This window comes from Lagopus leucura, unplaced genomic scaffold (assembly GCF_019238085.1).
Source record: "Lagopus leucura isolate 7727_CA_CO unplaced genomic scaffold, USGS_WTPT01 Super-Scaffold_1, whole genome shotgun sequence".
Classification (NCBI taxonomy): Eukaryota; Metazoa; Chordata; class Aves; order Galliformes; family Phasianidae; genus Lagopus; species Lagopus leucura.
This window is the reverse complement of record NW_024962250.1, coordinates 38,925,592-38,946,210: the sequence shown is the minus strand read 5'-3', so window position 1 is coordinate 38,946,210 and position 20,619 is coordinate 38,925,592. Positions and strand designations below refer to the sequence as shown.

At 45.6% G+C, this 20,619-nt stretch overlaps 1 protein-coding gene across 2 annotated transcripts in view; it reads left to right on the top strand.

Annotated features, from left to right (window-relative positions):
- The first annotated feature begins 8,011 nt into the window (after window positions 1-8,011).
- TMEM260 (transmembrane protein 260) overlaps window positions 8,012-20,619 on the top strand; it is a 29,326-nt gene continuing 16,718 nt past the window's right edge. Inside the window, exons 1-3 of one of the 2 annotated variants that reach the window (XM_042869747.1) lie at window positions 8,012-8,129; window positions 11,778-11,809; window positions 12,605-12,756. In XM_042869747.1, the coding sequence (XP_042725681.1) occupies window positions 8,012-8,129; window positions 11,778-11,809; window positions 12,605-12,756 (302 nt within the window). Of the gene's footprint in view, window positions 8,130-9,294; window positions 9,355-11,777; window positions 11,810-12,604; window positions 12,757-20,619 lie in introns of those variants that run through there. The other variant, XM_042869754.1, reaches the window with a different exon arrangement.

The window sequence follows — 20,619 nt, the reverse complement described above, 5'->3', positions numbered from 1 at the left end:
AAATTGCAGTGAGCCCCCAGCTTTTGCTCGACAATGCTATCTTTGCAGCATATGTGCAGTAATGTTGTTTTGAGGCAGAAGGGCAACCCACAAGCTCTCCAGCCACTGCACCTGCCTACTTGGAATGAATTCCCAAGCTGGCGTTTGCTTGCAGCTGGTCCTGGGCTGGGAGAGCAGCTCCGAAACCCACTCACTGCATGCATGGGAGTGGAGATGGGCAGCTGCTGCTTTTGACTGCAACCAAGGGAATTTGGCTCTTCAGTTTAATTCGGTGATGGGAGAAAGTCAAGCGAGCCAAAGGAGGTGGGAGGTGGAAGATCACAGAATCGAAACACCCTGAGTTGGAAGGGACCCATAAGGATTGAGTCCAACTCATAGGATTGTAGAAGAGAGGTGAGCCTGAGGAGTTCTTCATCCTGCCTATGGTGTCTTCCAGAGAATAACAGGAGTTCTTCCCTTGAAGTGAAAACTATAGACAGGGTTTTATGTGTGTGTACAACACTTACATGATTTTTTGAGGTTTTTTCTTGCATTTCTCCTGGTGGTCTTTCTAATCAGTCAGTTGCAACTAGCCCCAAACCAGCCTAGATAAGCTAATAGATACCTTCATGAAAGACAGTGAATGTAATATTGCTTGCTAGCTATTTTCATGAACAATCAGTAGAGATCATACTGCTTTCTGCAAAAGGTTTTTTTGGGAAGGTCAAATTGTATGCCATTATTTCATACTTAAAAAAATGAAAAAATCCACAGGGTTCCTTAAAATGAGGGGGGAAAAAGTGTAATTATCTCATATATTGCAGAAGAACTGCTTATGTTGATTGAGCTGTTGCTTGTTAGCTCATAAAACTTATCAAGTCACCAAGCAGCAATGCCTTTGACCCCAGCAGTAATGGTCAGCCCACCTTGGGTCATGGTGTGCCAGTCCTGCTAATACCATGCACCAATATCCGCACAGCAGACCCTGATGCTGCCCCCATCCCTGCAAGAGGTTTCTGCTCCTTTCACAGCACAGGTTCAGGCAGATCTGTGGAAGGCAAGAGATTTTATCAATGGTTACATCTTTCGCAGGATTTTCTTTAAAGGCCTTAATGTCAACAAAAAAAAAAAAACCCAGCAAGAGCCAAATTCTGCTTTTGGTGACAGGGAATCTGGAGTGAACCAGCTAAAGGCAGTGAGGAATGCTGGACTTTTCTTAGTGTAAGCAGAAGCAGAGTTCAGTTCCAGCACTTAGCTATTTTCTGCACCAGCAACTCTGGCCTTAGACAAATGGGATGCATTTTTCTCATTTTGGCTTGCAAAGAGCCTGAAAATCCTGGGCCATAGAAAGCAGAGAAGTCTGAGGCTTGTAAATTGTAAGCAGTGGCAACAACGAGCACACTAACCTAAATGCAGATGTCGCAGTGGCTGCTGACCACATCACACTGCAATCACCTTTTCCTGGGCTCTGAGATGCAAGACAGGAAGAGGAGGCTATAGAAGTGCTTCCCTCTCAGTTAAATGAAGGTTTTGAAGGTCTTTTCATTCATCCTTGAAATAACAGGTCTATGAAACTCCACGGCTCCATGTCTGCCTTGGCCTTGTGATTTATGTGTTGTTTGGATGTGATTGTGAACACCCACTTGTTGTTAAAAAGGTGTTCAAGGTGAGATCACTCTACCTCAAATCCAGGAGTAGGCAATGCCAAACTGGAAGTTTTTTGTTCTCAGTGGGACCAGACCAAATTTCCCAGTTCCCTTCCTAGAAAACCATATCCACATGACAAATTACTAGGGCTATGCCTTTGTTTTCCCTTCCATTTGCAGCCCCTTGAGAGTTTCCAGCACGTTCATCAATGAATATGTTCCTTGATTTATTGCCAAGCCACCATCCATCCTCAGCATCACGAGGCATGACCCTGGGGGAAAAACCTTACAAGGTTATAAGCTGAAGCTCAGATGTGAGCTTGAAGCCATCTTTGGAGCATGACAGAGAGGAGACTTGGGTTCAGTTTTGTGTGTTTTAATGTGTGCTTAGGGGTGGTCTTCATTCTGATGCATTGGGATGATTGCTGCTCACCACATCTTCTGCCTTGTGGGCTATATAGATCCTTGTGGTGACATCTCATAGCAGCAGTCCAGGAGATAAATTGAATTTGAGATCCATTGTGCAATGTCAATGCCACATGGCCATTGAGTAACTGGGAACGTGAATGGGCAAATCGGGTCTGGGTACACGCCAGGATTTAGTCTGGATTTAATGTAATCCATTTAATCTGCTTCCTAGCCTGGCCTTCTGGAGGAAATATAGATGGAGCCAAAATATCCTGATTCTGTTTTTGTGCTTCCTGACCTCTAAGGAGAACAACTGCAGGGTCTGTACAGATCAGGCAGCGAGAGGTTGGAGCATGCTCAGGAGTTCTGCAGGAGGTACGTGCACATCTGAGCTGTGGGGATGCTGCTGTCACCCACCAAGCCTCAGTTCTGTTTAAGTATGGAGTATCACAGTTCTGAGTGTTTGGGCTGAAATTTCCTGGGTCAAATGTTTCCTGCCCCTTGGTGAATTTTGTGGGAGAATTTTGGAGATGGCTCAGACATTTCTGAGTAGAAGGGTAGAGAAAATGGCGGTGTTTTGCTCCTCTACCGTACAAATGTCTCTAGGATTGTTCCACTTTGAAGCAGGGATTAAGAAGGCTGAGTCAGATCTGCTCTTAACTGGCCAGGGAAAAGCAAACCGATGCCTTCAGACTAACAAACTCAACATTCTGTCCATGTGCTAAGCCTCCAACCCTCTCCCCTCAAAACATCTTCCGTGTTCAACATCACAGAATCATTAAGGTTGGAAAAGAACTCTAAGATCCTCAAGCCCTGCCCCAACCCACCCCACCATGCCCAGTTCCTGCATCCCTCAGTACCACGTCTCCCTCCAGGGATGGTGACCCCACCACCTCCTTGGGCAGCTGTGCCAGTGAACATCTTCCATGACAGACAAGCTAATTTTGGCCATGACACATCACAGTCCTGGCCAGGAACCTTAACTTAGTGGAATGAGAGGAGAAACAGTTTGTGCTATCACCTTACTATAATGAGACTAAGACAGTGACTTTAGGGAAGAATACAGATTTAAGTGACTCTGGAGCTCCACCAGTTTCCAACTAGATTAAAAGACAGAACTTGAACTACCAGTAGCAGCCTTGGAGATTCATTCAGTGCAAGAATGTAATGAAGACATGACAGGTCCAAGTAGAAGACACTGGTAAACGAAGAAAGGAGAGCGATTTTGAGGGATGCAGTTCTTGTTTTGCTTGATACTCCTTCTCTGTGCAAATACCTTGAGCTGATACATTCTTATCACAGTTCAATAAACAGGTATAAAACAGAAAGCAGTATTTTATTTGCTTCACCTGAGTGAGTTCTGATGAGTTTTACTGGCAGTGAGAACATGGATGACAAACTGAACCACGGAGATCCCTGGAACATCATCTGCTACTGCAGGACTTCAGATAGATGTTGTGTTTGGGCGCTTCTCAGGCCAGGCTGATGAGTTTGGCAGCCAAGATACATGGCAGCAATTGATATCTGGCACATATACTTAAAAAGAAGGGGGGAAAAAACCAACCACATTTGAATGTGTTTTGTGGTGGTAAAAGGTGTTTCCAGCACACTGCACTTGCAAATACCCATCATAGAGTAGGTGAGGGGGCTGGGGGGGATGAAGGGAATGGAGCCCTCATGTGGTGCATCAGTCACACTCACAAGAAGGTGCTCTCTGGAAAACTTCTGTGCCAACACAGTGTACAGATCAGGCACCAGACCTGAGTCTATCAGTAAGGCATGGGGAGAAATAAATAAGTTTAAGGAAGTCAGGTGTGAAAACATAGAGCTGATTGTCAGAGTTCTGGGAAAACCAGCCGAGACAAATGGGATCTGTGACTGCTCAGTGTGTCAGAAAATCAGCTGGAAGGCTGCAAAGAATGGTGGCACGCAGGCACTGGAGGGCTTTCGCAAGACAATAAAGCTTGTTTCATAAAGTTGCAAAATCATGGAAAACAAAAACTGCAGGGGAAAATCTCTTTAGTCTTCTTTTTTTTTTTTTTTAATTTGGGGAAGAGAATAAAGTTGGTTTGTGAAATAGGGAGTAAGCTATCTTACAAGTGATGGAACAGGCACATTTTTCCCTTGGATCTTAGTCCTCAACTCCCCAGTCCCCCAAACCCAGGACTGCTGAGTCTCATCCCCACCAGACAAAGAATGGAATGGTGCCACCAGCCTGGCAGTGCTGGTAGCCTAACCAGGAGAGACTTTTGTGTTTTTTCTTTTACAGGTTTTATTTGAATTGGGCACAGATTCAAAAGGCACTGTGCCACAGTGGTTGCACAGTGTGCTTACATAAAGCTCATTTCATCAGATGTCCAAGGTGACTGCTACAAACCACCTGCATGATGCATCTGGCCACACAGGTCCTGAGGTGCACTGGGTGACCAAAGATGTCCCAGCCCATCCTTGGCTCACCTCAATAATTCCAAACACATGCATTCATGGGATGAGCATGGTGACAGCCCCGTGAATGGGATCAGAGGGATGCTTGCTTAGTTAGCATGCTGCTTCTTTCTACTGGATGTACTCTTCACCACACCCAACAGTTTCAGCTCTCTGGTCTTCCCATCCTCCTCAGAGCAAGAAGTCATAAAATGCAGCTTATTCAAGCCACTTAAGAACAAATAAAAGTATCATAATCTTCCTCTTCATGCTTTGCAGGCAAGCATATATTGTCGGTAGAAATACTGCCAAACTTCTTGTTTAAATATAGAAGCAGTGCTTATTTGCACTGTTAACACTCCCCATGAGGACAAGCTTTTCTTCCATAAGGACATTGTTTACGATTAAGACAAGGGCTGGCTACTTTGCCATTAAAATTCTGTGCCAGTCCAGTGCTGACAATATTGAAGCTTTGCTAAATGTGTATACATGCAAGTTCATTAAATGGATGCTGACTGTTGCTACACAAGTACAGCAGCTGAGTGCTTTCTGTATTAACCTTATCACCTGATGGGCAAAAGAAAAGGTTTAACTAAAGCTTAGGACTAATTGAACAGTATTCCAGTATTTTCTTATGTAAAACTGGTTCTGGTCTATTGTTTTTATTTATTTGCAATAACTGTGCTCATTCAAGTTTGTAATGACACTGCCATGGGTGAAGAGAATTTGCTTTAAGTATTATTCTCCCTTTTCCTATCTCCTGCCTCCTCTAAACTGTGTCTCTCAGGAGTAAATTTGCAACAGAGCCCGGTACAAAGGCAGCTCTCTAAGTACACAGCCATTTTTGGAGATATGTTCTCAAGCTGTGTTTTTAAATTACTTCAGAAGTTCCTGTTTATTTTCTCAGCCTGCCTTGGGTATTTCCTGTCAGGCTGAGCGAAGCACGAAGCAGGAGATAGGAGCACTAAGCCTCCCGTGGAAAGGCAGCAGGCGTCTTACAGCAGCACCCAGCACACACACTGTGCAAACCAACCAGCACTTTCTGTGCTTGCTTACCACTAGAGTATGCTCTCGTGCTACAAGTTCCAGCTATTATTTTTTTTTCAATAAATCGATGTGTGTAGCACAAGCCATCTTTCCAAAGCTTTCCACTTCCCCTGGTGCTTCCTTTTTCCTAAGGAATATATATATTTATATGTATATTTATATTTAGTTATTGCTGCTGAGCCCATTCTCAGGGCTTTGAGAAAGGGCAGAGTGTTTTCTGGGGTGAGGTGACCGATTTGGGTTTGGTCGACTCTCAACTATCAGAGCACACATGAAAATAGTTGAAAACATCTTCCTGGCTCACATTACGTAGAAGGAAGGGGAAAAAAAAGAGGGTATGCAATCCGTCTTCATCTTGGTCACCCCTCTGGGTTATGCCTGGTGAAGAAGTGGAAGTCAAACCTCATGAATTAATAGAGTTCTGCTTACAGGAGAAAAATGTAAATGCACTCTCCAAAGCGTTTGTGCCAACATAAAGTGGGTTTGTAATCCTGGCCTTTGAAATGGTGCTAGTTATTCAGTAAGAGAAAAGCTGTTGTGAGCCTGCCCTACCATATTAGAGCAAAGTAGTTTGCCACTAAAAGTTCCAGTTTCTGCATGACAAAGATATAAAACAACTTGCAGGACAATTAAAGAATAGTTTGTCCTTACCATATTATTACCAGCCATTCTTCCACATTTCGATATCCGCGTTCAAATTGCTACCACCCCCATCAATATAATTGTAATCAGTCACAGTTTGCATTGTCTCTGGGTGCCTTTTCCAAGTTAAATACAAAGAAAGAAAAATAGGGCAAAGAAAAAAGCCACGCTTTGGATAAAGAGCCTCGCCACCAGCCTGCTTTCACACATAGACTGCACACTTTGCTGCTAACATTACATTTTAGCAGCCCCAACGGGTACAGGAACAATGACCCCTCTCATTACCATAGTGACAATGGCTGGTGAAAGATTGCAACGTATCTTTTTCTTCTCCCCAATGAACCTCAGCCAATAACGCTAAGAACCTGCCAGCAAGTGGAGTGCATTGGAGCTTGCTTGGTCACCACAGAGCCCAGCAGTTGTGTTCTGATGGAAAGCAGCCATGCGGGCCGGCCTCGCTCTGCTGGCAGCAGTACCCTGAGCTACCAGATTAACTTCTAGGTGGGTCACGCTGCTGTTTTCTAGCAATCTCATAGCATCATTGAATCATTCAGGTTGGAAAAGACCTCCAACATCCCCAAGTCCAACTCCAACCCATCCTCACCAACTGTGTCCCTCAGTGCCACATCTCCACTGTTCTTGAACAGGGACAGTGACCCCATCACACTCTGGGCAGCTGTGCCACTGCATCACTGCTCTTCCTGAGAAGGAATGCTTCCTAATATCCAACCTGAACCTCCCCTGGCACAATGTGAGGCCATCACCTTTTGTCCTATCACTGTTACAAAGGAGAAAAGACCAAATCATCACAATCTCCTGTCAGGGAGCTGGAGAGAGCAGTGAGGGCTCCCCTGAGCCTCCTGTTCTCCACACTGACCCACGCAGCTCCCTCAGCCGTGTCCTCAGAGCCCTCCCAGCTCCATTCCCCTCCCTGAACACACTCCAGGGCCTCAGTGTCCTGGTAGTGGAGGGCCCTACACTGAACACAGCACCTGAAGTGTGGCCTCACAGTGCTGAGTACAGAGGATGCCATTGGCCTCCTGTGCCACCTGGGCACATTCCTGGCTCACATTCAGCCAGCTTTTGGCCAACATCCCCAGCTCCATTCCTTCCTCACAGCCTTCCAGCCACTCTGCCCCAAGCCTGTAGCGCTGCCTGCGGTTGCTGTGGCCACAGAGCAGAACCCGGCACTTGGTCCTGTTGAACTTCGTCCCATTGCTCTGAGCCCATCAATGCAGCCTGCCCAGGTCTCTGTGCAGGGCCATCTATGCACCATCACCTTCAAACCCGCCTCTCAATAGAGACTTGCCCGATTCTACTCAAGCCATAAACCTTTATTGTTTTTGTCTATAGACTCTTCTCACAGAGCCAAGCTGGCTTCTCACTCTGGTTTTACGCCAGTTTGAAGAGGAAGCGCTCACTGAGCTTGTATTTAAAACTTAAGGGCCGGTGTTGGCGCAGTGGCAGCACATAGAGGCTCTGCCCCTGCACGGCCCCGTGCTCAGGTCCGGCTCTGCGACCTGGGCAGCCCGCCCCGATCCCACCGGCTCCGCTGAGCTCTGCCCCCCTTCCCCGCTGTGGTCCCGCCCTGCAGCGCGCCTTGCGCGGCTCCTCCGCCCCGCCCTCCCGGCTGTACCAAGTCCTTTGGGGGGGTGGTGATACAGAACGAGTGCTCGAGGCCTTGCTGCGTCGCTTTACCATTACGACGGCATCCTTTCGTTCTCTATCCCTATATAATTAACGGCGGCTCCCAGGAGGCTGTTTGGAGGGAGAAGAGGGGAAGGAAAGCATGACGAATCGCTCCCTTTCCCCCCTCAGTTGGCTCTGCAGTGGTGCGCTCCACCCGAAACCGGAAGCGGCCGCACATGGGCGCGGGGAGCGGGAGTGATGTGGCCGCTGCGGCCGCTGCCGGGGCTGTGTGTGCTGCTGTTGCGGCCGTGTATGTGGGCACCCTGCCGCCCGGCCTGCCCGGCGGGGACGCGGGTAACGTACCCAGCACCCACCGCGGGGCAGGGACCGGGGCCGGGGGGCCGCGCTTGGGTCGGACCGGGGGTTGGCTTTGGGGTGGTGGCACCGGCGGGAAGTCCGAGCTGTGTGGTTGCTGTCACCCCCGTAGGGATGTTTGCCCTGTAGGGGCTGGTGCATTCCTGCCCCACAACAGTGCCTCTTGCCGTATAGGTGCCATGCGTCGCAGGCATCCTGTAGGGTCTTGTGTATCGCAGTTATCCTATAAGTGTCATTGGTCTCAGGCTGGAACAGACCTTAAAGATCACTTAGTTCCATGCTGTGTGGGGGCTGATCATCCTATAGGAGTGCCACAGTGTACTGGAGTTATCTAGAAGGATTGCGCACCTGATAGGGGTTGGTGTGTTACTGCCATCCCATAGGAATGCTCATCCTATAGAGGCTGTTGCACTGCTGTCACCCCATAAAGATGTTCATGTTAAGGGGCTGTTGCTTACAGTCCCCTGTTACGGTATAGTGCTGCTAACCCACAGGGCTTGGGGCCTTGCAGCCATCCTCTCCATCCAGGGGTTCGTCTCTGGGGCTCAGCGCATCATAGCCACCTCCTAGGCTTCATCAGCTCCATGGGATCCAGTTGCCCTGCAGTGCTCAGAAATCTCTGCCTTGCACCTGTCTGACAGTTTGTGTCTTGCTTTACTGACCTGAGCAGAAGGAAGAAAGTTCCCCTGTTGGCTTCTGCAGTTGTGTGAATTTAGTGTCATTTTGTGTAAAATACACAAACAAACTACTTAGTTTCTGCATGTGGTTGTGGTTGTGGTTGGGATGTTTTAGGAACTCTGATGTTTTGGTCACAGAACAAGAACACTGATGTGCTTTCCTTCTGTTGTATGGCAAAGAAGAGTTGAATGAGTGTTAAACTCCAGCCAAACTCTGGTTTCAGATCCATACCGTACATTAAAAAAAAAATGGGGTATTCAAGTAAGGGCTTTTGGGCTTGCAGATTGTGGGGTTTTATGTTTTCAAGCTTGTACATTCAGATGGGTCTGATTGCACTTTGGTGCTTTTCATCTCCCTGCACCCCTGTGTGAGATCAGAGGGACTCTTGTGCTGTGAGCTGCCAAGTGTTAAAAGAATTTATTTCTAAATGTTTTCTTGCATCCTACAGTCCACAGGTGAGGTGTGTGAGGCTAGCTCCAAAGCTTTTAGAAGGGTTTAGCTCCACTTCATATACAGTGATCAATAGGTATGCAGCTACTGTTGTTTTTCCACGGAAACACTCCCTCATGATAAATGAACACATGTTGAAGCATGCAGTGTCTTCACTTGGAGCTGTTAGCTCTGATCTAAACCCCACTAGCATGGGTTTTAGTTGTGCCTGAGCTTGTGTTTTGCCTCAGCATGCGGGTAACCAGTGCAGGCACACAGAGGAGTGCAGGCCAGACCCACCCTTCCCTGCCCCATCACCTTCCTCTCCTTCTTCCCCTGTTTTTTTTCTGTTTTCTTCCAAACCTGCTGCTTGGATTGAATGCATTCACCAGAGCTGAACACCGAATTGCTAAGATTGGGAAAGACCACTAAGATCATCTAGTCCAACCATCAGAGACGGCCTCATCCCAGCTGCCTTTTTGGGCTTTTCCCTGCCAGCAGCCACACCACCAAATGGTAAAATGGCTTTTTGGGGTTGTTCCCTTCATTTGTCATGGAGAACAGCCTGCTGCAGCCCTGACTGTGGTCTCTGGGAGCTCTGTGTGGTGTTGCTGAACTCGATGGGCTCACGCCTGTGCCATCAAAATTACTGAAGCTACTTGTGTGAGTAAAGAGGTGCTTAAGGATTTGCTGTATCTGCTTTGAGGCAGGGAGCCTATTCTTATTCTTTTTAAGTGATCTGTATATTTTTAATTGTTCCTGAAGCTTGCAGTAATCCTGGAGTGTAAAAGGCAATAGATGTTTTCATTGGCAGCTTTCTTGTGTTACTTAGCGTTACAAGAAAGAAACAAGAGAATGAGTTTTAGAGCTCATTGGGATACATCCACAGATGTTAAAACTGCATAAAAACGGATCAAATAAACTCAAGTCAAAAAAAAAAAAAAAAAAAAAGTTTCATTCTGATGTTTCAGACACTGGTTCCAACCCTTGCTGGAGATAAGTCAGTTTTCAGGCATTGCCTGACTGCCTTTACTGGGGTTGGGACCTTTGCTGCCTTTGTGGCTGTGCTGCTTTGGAGTTGCTTCTATGCATGGTGCAAACTGACATCACCACAACGCATGGGAGCTCAGTGAGTGCAGTGTTGAGTTGGATATGAGGAAATACTTCTTCTCAAAAAGGGTGGTCTGACGATCAACCTGTCCACCATACCCACTGCCCCGTGTCCCTCAGGGCCACGTCTCCACAGTTCTTAACACCTGCGGGGATGGTGATCCCACTGCTCCCTGGGCAGCTGTGCCACTGCATCACTTCTCTTTTGGAGAAGTTTATCCTACAGCACCCTTCATTTTGCATTTCTGCCATCCAGTGATGGGATGGAGCTGCCTCAAACTTGGCACTTCCAAGACAGCAGTAAGATGAGGTTCTGTTTCCAAAAATGGCAATTTGAGGAGAGGGGAGAGGAAAATTTCTCTTGGGCGTAGCTGGGATAGCAAATGTTGCATAATGATTCAGTGAAATAGCATAGAAATGGTATAGAATCACGTGGAACTGATATAGGGAGAGCACTGCCTATGGCAGGGGGTTGGCATGGATGATCTCTACGGCCTCTTCCAACCCAAACCTATGCTATTTCATAGAATCATGTAGAAATAATATCTTATAGAAACATCACATAGAAATATCATAGAATTGCATAAAATTATCACAGAATCACGTCGAAAATCATAGAATCAATGCCTCAAGTGTCGTAATACTTAATTTTGTTGCCTCGTTGGTGAGCCCATGGTGCTCATGTGCACAGGCTGGATTTAATGCATGCAGTTCAACAGCACTGCAGCTCCAAGTGCTCTAAAAGTGCCAAAGATTCTCTGCTGCTATGCTAACGTGGATGGTTCTGTGACAGTCATTCACCCCAGCATCGACTACAAATGTAATGCAAAATCTTGGTGCTGTTGTGTAACAGGAGCAGCCGCTGAGCGCATAACCCTGACAGGTAAAGGGGCTACTAGCAAAGCTGCAGGGATTGCTTTAGCACTGAGGTTGCAGATTTGCAAGCAGAGTGATTGCATTTAACCCCCTTTGAAACACAAGCCATGTGTTCTGCTGTTTCCTTGCTTATTGCTGTGGGTTTTTTTTAGTGAGAAACACCCAATTTGTTAAGAGGCAGCACAACGTAAGCACTGAGAGTTGTCGAATCCATGGGTTTTAAATTAAAAATACACTGATGCATGCAGATGTCTGCAGCTGGGATGTCTGAGGCCGCGCTGTAACCGAGCACACCTATGCTTTCCCTTATCTGTTCATAAAAGTCGTGCGGAAACATACAAAAGATATTTTGTGCCATGACATCAGAGGGAGAAAATATTCTTAGAAAATTTCATGCTGTTAAATCTCTACAGATTTACAGTTTTATCCAGTCAAATTAATGCAAAACCCCAATGCAAGCATTTGGATTTTGAAAACTTTGGAGGAGTGTCATTTCCTAATAGTAATTATTGGTTTTACATTATTTTTTCACAGGGGAGCTGATCACAGCCGCATATGAGCTTGGAGTAAGTATTAGTTTTATTGTTTAATCAATGCTCTCATTAACAGTTTTAGGAATTAAGGAAGTTTAATTAAGCATGGAGTAAAGTAGATTAATTTATTTTCAAACCACAGTTTTTACTAACTTATAAGTACAGCACGCGACAATTTACTTCAAGTTTTAAATCCAATTAAACTAAATTATAAAGCAAAGGCTTTACTGTATATACAGTAGCTGGCTTATTATCAACCCAAATTTTGTATAAGCTGGGGAGAATAAAATAAATCGGGTTAACAATTTTAATAAGTTTTATTATTTAATAAACTTTATTATGGTGCATGATCCCTTTAGGCAAGACCTTAGGACTGTCAGCGCGGTGGTAATCCGATAGCAGTGTGGTCTTTCAACTTGCTACCCAATAAAATAGTTGAGAATCTGCTTTAAAGAAAAAAAAAACAACAACAACAACAAAAAAGCCCCAGCCTTTTGAATGACCCTAATATACTGTGAACCCAAACAACAAGCAGTTTGAGGCGCGATAATGCGACGTGTCACCTCTTTTCTCCGCCGCTCATTAACGCGGGTGACGCCTGCCGCCAAATCCACTAAGGGGGAAAATATTTGCAGAGTGAAAAATTGGCACCAAACCTAAAAGCATTCAGCAGAGGGGAAAAAAAAAAACAGCTGGGATGCCGGGGCACCAGGATGCCAGGGTACTGGGATACCTGGGTACCGAGATGCTGGGTGCTGGGATGCTGGGATGCGGTGCTTGGATTGGGAAGCTGCAGTCCTCTTGCTGAGCCCATCCCTCTGTCTGCAGGTTGCCCATCCGCCCGGCTACCCGCTGTTCACGCTGCTGGCTGGGCTGGCCATGAGGCTGCTGCCCAGCGGGGCCGCTGCGGGCCGTGTCAACCTGCTGTGTGCTGTGCTGGGAGCTGCAGCAGCCGCGCTGCTCTTCTACACCGTGCTCAGGTACGGGGCTGAGCCCCCCCGACAGGCAGCTCCTGGCTGGGATTAGTTCCTCGGGGTGAAAGGAGTAGTGGTTTAATCTGAATTTGACCTTCTTTCTTGCACAAAAGCTTGCTCTCTCTGTATTATTATTTTTTTTAATAGTAATGATAAGAAAAAGTATGCCCTTTCCCTTGACAAAGAGGTGACAGGCTGTTGGGGCTCATTATCGCAAATCAGCGAGCGCTCTAACTAAGCAGAACTAATGAAGTTTGTCGTTCTTGGAAGATGCAGATGGTCAGTTTGAATTAACAAGATGAGCTTCACCTGTGGCTAAAGCAAGAGCTGGGTTTAATCACAGCTCCCAGCAGAGGCAGCTACCTGTGTCCCTTACCCACCATCGTCTCTGCATCCCGCACCCTGCCCATGGGAGGTGTGCGGTCCTGGGATGCGCTCGCCCCGACCGCCTTTGATGTGCAAGTTCTCTCTGCACTTAACCTCTGCCTGACCCAGATTGGAGAGGATTACTGCAACCCCGACAAACAATTTCTAATGTTCTTTGACGGGGAAAATAGGGCACGTTTCTAGGCTGCGGATGGCAGTGAAATCTGAAATGGTATCAGGGCTGGGGATGCAGTCCTCAAGCACCCTGTTTTGTCCTTTGATTTTTTTGAGAAAAGCTGTTTTCTAACCCAGCTCACAGCACCCTGCCACTCCCAGGAAGCCTCAGAATATAAGCAGGAATAAATGGGACTGGATCCTATGCAGCTCTAAAACGTGGGTGGGAGCAAAAACTGTCTGTGGTTCTGTCAGGGTGCTGTGCTGTGTCTTATGGAGTAGGATTGATTTCAGTGTTGGGTCAGATGTGTGATTGAGCCAGTGCCTTTTTATGTAGCATCCTGCATCGTAATGTGTGTTTGCTGAGGGTTGCCCTCCTGTGTGAGCCCATTTTCCAGTTACATTAAGAAGTCCTGCATGGAACTGCTCAATATTTTAGACTATGGAATCATAGGATATCCTAAGTTAGAAGAGAGCCGTAAGGATCACCAAGTCTGAATTCTTTAAGCATTGAATTCTACTTTTTATATTTTTAATTACAGTTGCTGCAATTATTGTAGAGATCTGCCCTGCTTTACAGTTCTAACTCAAATATGATTGTTCCCCGCATACCCCTTTTGTGTGTATGAAGGGATGCTGTCGCTGCTTCAGAGAAGCTGGAATGCAAAGGGGGAATGATGAGTGAAGTTTAGGAATTTCCTTTCTGCTTCTAGAGGTTTTAATCATGTTGTTGTTGTTTAACTGGGATAGGAAGGGGTTGCATCTGTCAAATGTGAAACTCGCATCGAGGGACGGAAAACTTAGAAGTGGGAGATGGTGGAAACTATCAGAGCTTGTGGAAAATTATTTCATAGATGTAAGGCAGTGAGTGACAGAATCAATTATTCAGCCTTGCGGTGATTGATTTTTGTAAGGTGCTGTGGGTCACTTTTATTTACAAATTACAATGTCGTGGTTTTCCCTGTAAGCACCTTAAAATCGATTATTATTTCTTAAGGTAAAAAAAAGTTCTTTCTCTCTTGCCACCTGCTTAAACCAAATAGAAGTCTTTCCGAAAGCGTTTGCTTGGCAGCGTCTGCTCCAAAGCCTCCGATATCTGCGTGTTTTGTTTTGAACTGGGATTGTGTGTCTTCACAAAAGCTTTAAACCAGGCTATCAAATCCTGCTGCATTTTTGTGTTTTAATTAAAATTGAGCTGACGGGGTGACCCCTGAAAGCCCTTCAGTACCAGAGGAAAAGCGAGCGGCCGCTCCTTCTGCCGTGCGAGCGCTGGGGACGTTAATATGAAAATATGTAGATGTTAGGAATACAAATAATTGATGAAGTACACATCCTTTGGGAGCAGCACGGTTCAAGTGGCAAATCTCTCTCGTCAAACAATAGACACCCTTCAGAAAGGAGGAAGCCATCTCTATGGTAATGGGGCTCACAGTGCCCTATTGATTGAGTGGAAGAAGACATTATACAATGTCACTTGGGCTGTTACAATTTCATTTGTCGTCTGACCTGAACTTAACCTCTAAAACCTTTCTTTTCTCCCCGCGAACCCACCAGCCTGGCGTGGTGCAGTTTGCCATCGCGCGGGGCGGGGAGGGGATCGCTCTGCGTTTCCCAGCCTCTGCCTACAGTACATCTGTTCCTTTTAGATCGTCCTCTCCTTTTTTGTCAGAGAAGGCATTTCCCGACTTTATCCACCGCCGGGTCGGGGTAATTTCTTTTCCTGCTTAACGCAAGGGTAACGATTTGGCATTATTTAGGGCGCCGCGGTGCGCGTAGGATTAGGACCAAACCGTGCTCGGTCCGTTCATAATTTAACCAGATTTCTCCTCTCTCAGGTGCTCACTGGCAGGATGCTCTGCAGGGCGATAGGAAGCAGCTCAGCCTTCTGATTGATTCATTGCTAAACGCAGAGATATGCCTCTCCCAACAAAGTTGCATCGGACCGGGCGGATGCAAAAAGCCCTTTTGTCAGTAATCCAGACTATTGCTGAATGAGCGTTTTGCTCCTTTGAATTACTTATCAAATATGTTTTTCCCCTCCGCGCAGTCTTAAGGAATCGCTTGTAATTATGGTAAAATGGCATTTACAAAGAATTTTCTTCGACTGCTTGTAACTGATGCAAATAATTCATCTTTGCTTTGAAAGACGGGGGAGCAGCATTATGTTTTTAGGACGCGGCGAGTGCGACTCTACGATTGTTTCCTTAAACAAATATTTATTTGTTTTACTGTGGGAGGCAAAGCATAGCAAGTTGACAAAGTAAACCAATTATGTTCTTATAATATGATTGCCAAAGTGTAATTTTCTGCACAGATGATGCGTTCTTTGCATTCTCTGTTATGAATAGAAATAGTGCGCTTTTCGTTGCTCTAAGTGCATTTTTCCTACCTTCCATAGCGTGGCTGTTTTGCTCTGCGCAGACATACGAAGCTGAACTATTGCAGATGCAATTGCAGAATAGAAGGTGTCCTTTCCACAGGAGTTCTTGCAATCATGTTGCACGCGAGCATTTGAAAAGGAGAAAAATGTTGTATTGAGCTGAGCAGCTTACTTCTCTTCGGCTGGTGTTCTGCGTATTGCATTAGTTTTGGGACTTCTTTTTATACATATTAGGAGAATATTATACCTATATATATATATGGACTTTTATACACGTAAGAAAAATGTATATGTACACGGACTTCTATTTATACATATAGGAATATATATATATATGCGCATATATGTGTATATAATAGACAGATGTGTCCCCCACCACTCTGCCAAGCAACAAGCTGTGGCTATGCATGAAGACTGAAGCCCGTTGCTTTCCCCGTGCTGACAGTGAGGACTGGTGCTGATGTGCACAGGGTATGGTAGAGGTGTTCTAAACTTGTTGTTCCGGCCCCTTTGAGATTCCTTGCTCCAGTGATGCTCCTGTGGGAAGGACCCATTGATGGACAAGGTGTGTGGGAGGATGTGGCCCTTTCCAGAGGTTGCTTATAGCTAAACGGAGGAAAAACAGAGTGTGGAAGACCCCCAAAATTGACATGTGCTCAAAAAATATGTTTACTGCGTGTACTGAGTGGGGAGATGCATCCTTTGGGTGTGCAAAGTGATGGGGCTCCCAGCAGCCTGACCCTTATTTTGGTCAGGGTATGAGAGCATCCTCGTGCTTCAGGCTTCAGATGTTTCAGGAAGGGGATTGTGGAGGGGGATTTGGATGCAGAGTGAGGGAGAAGAGCATGCTCTGGCAGCCATCGCTGCCCCATTGACTGTAGGCATGAGAAAAAGAGAACACCAAGCTTCACAGAGCAAGAAATCATCTATTAGGGCACATTTAGATATTCCAGATTACAGATTATTTTAGAGTATTGCCATTGTAGCCAAATACAGGTTGAAAAGCACACGTAACAAGTAAGTATTAGAGCGAAGAATGGAAAATACTTCAGTGTTGATTTGCTTTTAGGAGTCTACCTACTGTGACCTCTGACTAATTGATCACATATATTTTTTTTCCCCTGTGTAGCCATAATAAAGCGGCGTTGAGTTCGCTGTGAAGGCGTGAGCAAATCTGTTCATTTGCATTCGGTTCTGAAGTACGCACATTAGGCTGAAATAACTGCTTCGTTTGGAAGGGGGGGAAGAGAAAGCAGGGCAAAAAGAAGTCTTTTTTTTTTTTTTTTTTCCTTTTTTTTTTTTTTTTTTTAAAGACTGAAGAGTCTTTTCTGACAGCTAGTCAGAGTTAGAATTAGTTCAAGGAAATGTTAATAATGCACTGCCTGGCTTAATCCCTTTGATATCACCAGGTATCCTCCTGTTCATGGGTTAATTGCTTTAAAAGCGGAGGCAATATTCTGAGCGGTGGGCCGCTTCACCTTTTCACAGCTGTTACCATTGAGTGACAACTAAATCCCATGTGTAAGATGAGGAAGAGCTCAATCTCCAATTGGGAGAAAATTTATGTAAACCGCAATCCCTTCAGAATGTGCGGAAGTCACAGACTTTCTTGATTTACTCTGCTTTTCCCAGAAAGCTCTATTGTTCACTTCCCTAAGTCCCATCAACCCTTTGTAGCAGAATATCACAGCGGCAGCAGATAGCTTGAAATATATAAATGCTATCATAGCTCTGATTAATAGCGGCGCTTATGAGTCAAGTCTGATAACAGAGCAGCTCTCCACTCAATTTCAGATACCGCTAATGGAATCTGTCTCCTGCAATTGTAATGTGAGAAGGCCTAATTTGCCATGGAGCTTGGAGCTGTCACCAGCCGGGGATTGCGGGGTCAGATGGGAGCTGCCAGGTTTGTGCCCCGCAGCTTGTATCTCGCGCTTTGAATAGCACAGCCCCCTGCCTGCCAGGGAGCTGATAGCCCGCCGGGGGGTTTATGCCACCCCGCACAATAGCGGAGGGCTGCATGGGCTGACTTGGTAATTGTGAAGCCAGCTCCAGTATTTTATTTTTTTAATTTTTTTTATTTTTTTTAATTTTTTTTTTTTTTAGTGCTGCTTCTTGCCGCAGTTACCGCGGCTGCATAATTTCTAATAAGGGGTTTTAACAAATGTCAGATTAGGAAAAGTTTCTGCAATTACAAAAAAAAAAAAAAAACTTATAAAACATTCAAATTGCTAAAGCCGGTTCCTACCGAGAGTTTTTTCTTTTTCTCTTTTTTTTTTGGCTGCTGGAAGCAGACACCATTTATTATGAGCGCCCGGGATCAAGCGTACCTATTTTCTAAGGATTTTTGAGTTTGTGAATCAAGCCTAACTAATGCTCCCTTTCCGCTTACAAAGACACAGGGAGAGAAGTTCCCTCCTGGCTTGGGTGGCTGGAAGTGCAGTTTTTACTCAACTTATTAGAAAGTTGCAAGCACAGCAGGGCATTTCCTAGAGCAGCACAGCTCTAATGAGTTTTATTGGCCTGTCGGGAGCTGCTCAGCCCCATGAGTTGCCCTGGGATGGCTTGGTGTGGTAGCATTCAATTGCCAAACTCCTTGAGAAGAGGTTGCTGCTCCCCCACCCAGCCTTTGGTTGGGTACCTCTTACATGTGCTGGTAGTGTTCGAGGCTGCATGTTGATCTTGGGGACTTGGGATCGTCCTACAGGTGGAGCTCAGTGTGACCCTACAGAGCTGCAGTGGTGGTAGCCTCACCGCAAGCCTCCCATCCCATAGGGCCTGTGTAAAAGGATGGGGGCAGGACCACCTCTCTTAGCCGAAATTCTTCCTGCATCAGTACTTCCCAGCCACTCCTGACAGTCCCTTTTCATTTGTGGTGCTCCTGCCTTTTTGCGTGCTTTTTATTATTATCATCTCTTCATGGCTGTGAAGACTCCGTCAGGATGGGCGAACCGAGCTGGGTTCCGTGCTGCCTCCTCCTCCAGTGCTGGGATTGGAGGCTGCAGGCACAGCTCAAGTGGCTCTTGAGCGTGAGGTCCTTAAGGAAGAATAAAATCTGGGTTGCTATTCCCTGTAGTACCTGCGCCGGCTCTTCAGGGCTGAGAGCAGGAGAAACTGGCTTTTGTCTGCTGAGTGTTTGTGACAGGCAGATCCAGAGGGACTGGCGTTTGGGGGGATGATTATCAACACCAGTCCTAAATGCACATTTGATTTTTATTTGTTTTCTCCTTAAAAAGTAGTTCTTCTGATTAGAATGGACATTTAGAAAAAGGCTGGTGGAAGCTTGGCTGTTGGATCTTCTAAGTCCCATTCTTCTTTAGCTTCCCTTTAGCAGGGAGAAAAGAAAATGGGAAAAAAAATTCCATTCGGTGATGGAGATGGTTAAAAGCAAGAGAGTTGTTCCTTATACCGAGAGTGTTTGAAAAGAAAAATTGAAACAAATCTGCTACCCTCTAAAGTTTTGGAGGAAACAGAAGGCAGAAATAATCAGCTTATTTTAGTAGATAGGTGTTTCCAGTGTTTAATACATTAGCTTCAAATATAAAGTGTGGTTTGATTAGCTGACTTTTCTTAAGAAGCCACTGCTCTGAAGATTGCATTTAACTAAAACATTCCAGTTCAGTTACAATTCCCATACCCATATAGCTTTACCCAAATCATTTAATAACTTCTTGCAAATGACTAAATACAAAGTTTCAGGCATTAATTTTTAAATAAATAGCAGCTAAGTAGTTTGCTAACTGAATATAGGTAGAATCTATACTTAGGGAAAGTTTTACCAAACTTAGGACAGAGGCTGAATGTTGAATTGCATGTTGACACGTCATAGAGATTACCTGCAGATGAAAAGCTAAAACCTTGCTAAGACACATTAAAACATCTAATCTGAGTTCTCCTTGCTGTTTTAACTCCTAATAAAATCCTGCAGCCCCGATACTCCTGGCTAAAAGCAGTCTGTATTGCCCACATCCTTGGATATGAAGCCCAGGCACACATTCTAATATTCTTGTTTCTGAAAACTAAATATTTTTTTATTCTTTTATGTGTAGGGCTGCCAAGGGAAAATACTTCTCACAAAGGACTGTGTGAATTCTTCTTTGCTGACTGTTTCTGTCCCTCATAGCATGTTATCAGGTGATGGGAATTTCTGCCCATGTTCATAAGGTTCCAGTTAGTAGACTGGTTGTTTCTGAGCTTTTGCTGTAGTTACAGGATATCTCCTTCACCTCTTATATTCACCTTGTTCCACACCATACTCTGACTTACTCATTAAAATACCATCTGTGCCTGCCTTTAAAGGAGTTGTTGCCTGCAACATGTTGTCACCAGCAGCATCTTCACTTGTAGATTGCAGTCCTGCTTTGCAAATCCTTTCATCCTCTTAGTTTCATGCTTCGTGAAACTTAGTTTCATGCTTTCATGCTTCTTAGTTTCATGACCTCCAGTCCAGCCCCCGTCCTTTTGCTCTTCCAGTTCTTCCTTTCTCTATTTTATCTTCCTGCCTCTCCCTCTACCAGGTATGTAGGAATCCTCATGTGGGTCACGTTAGCTCGGCCACAAGGCCGGTTTCATTGCATTTGGGGCCAGCATTGTGTGGCATAGCTGTGTGGGATTCATTTCTGCTGGTGCTGCTTTGCTCCATCACCTCTTGTGTTGAGCAGAGCTGCTTGGTGTGTTATTTTCTGCCGGTTAGGTCTTGTCTGGAAATACCTGATTTTATCACTTCCACTTCTCAGAGTGTTTCCTTCTGAATCATCAGTTGTAAATGAATTGTAGAATTACAGCATGGCCTGGGTTTCAAAGGAGCACAATGCTCATCCAGCTCCAACCCCCTGCTGTGTGCAGGTCGCCAACCAGCAGCTCAGGCTGCCCAGAGCCACATCCAGCCTGGCCTTGAATGCCTGCAGGGATGGGGCATCCACAGCCTCCTTGGGCAACCTGTGCCAGTG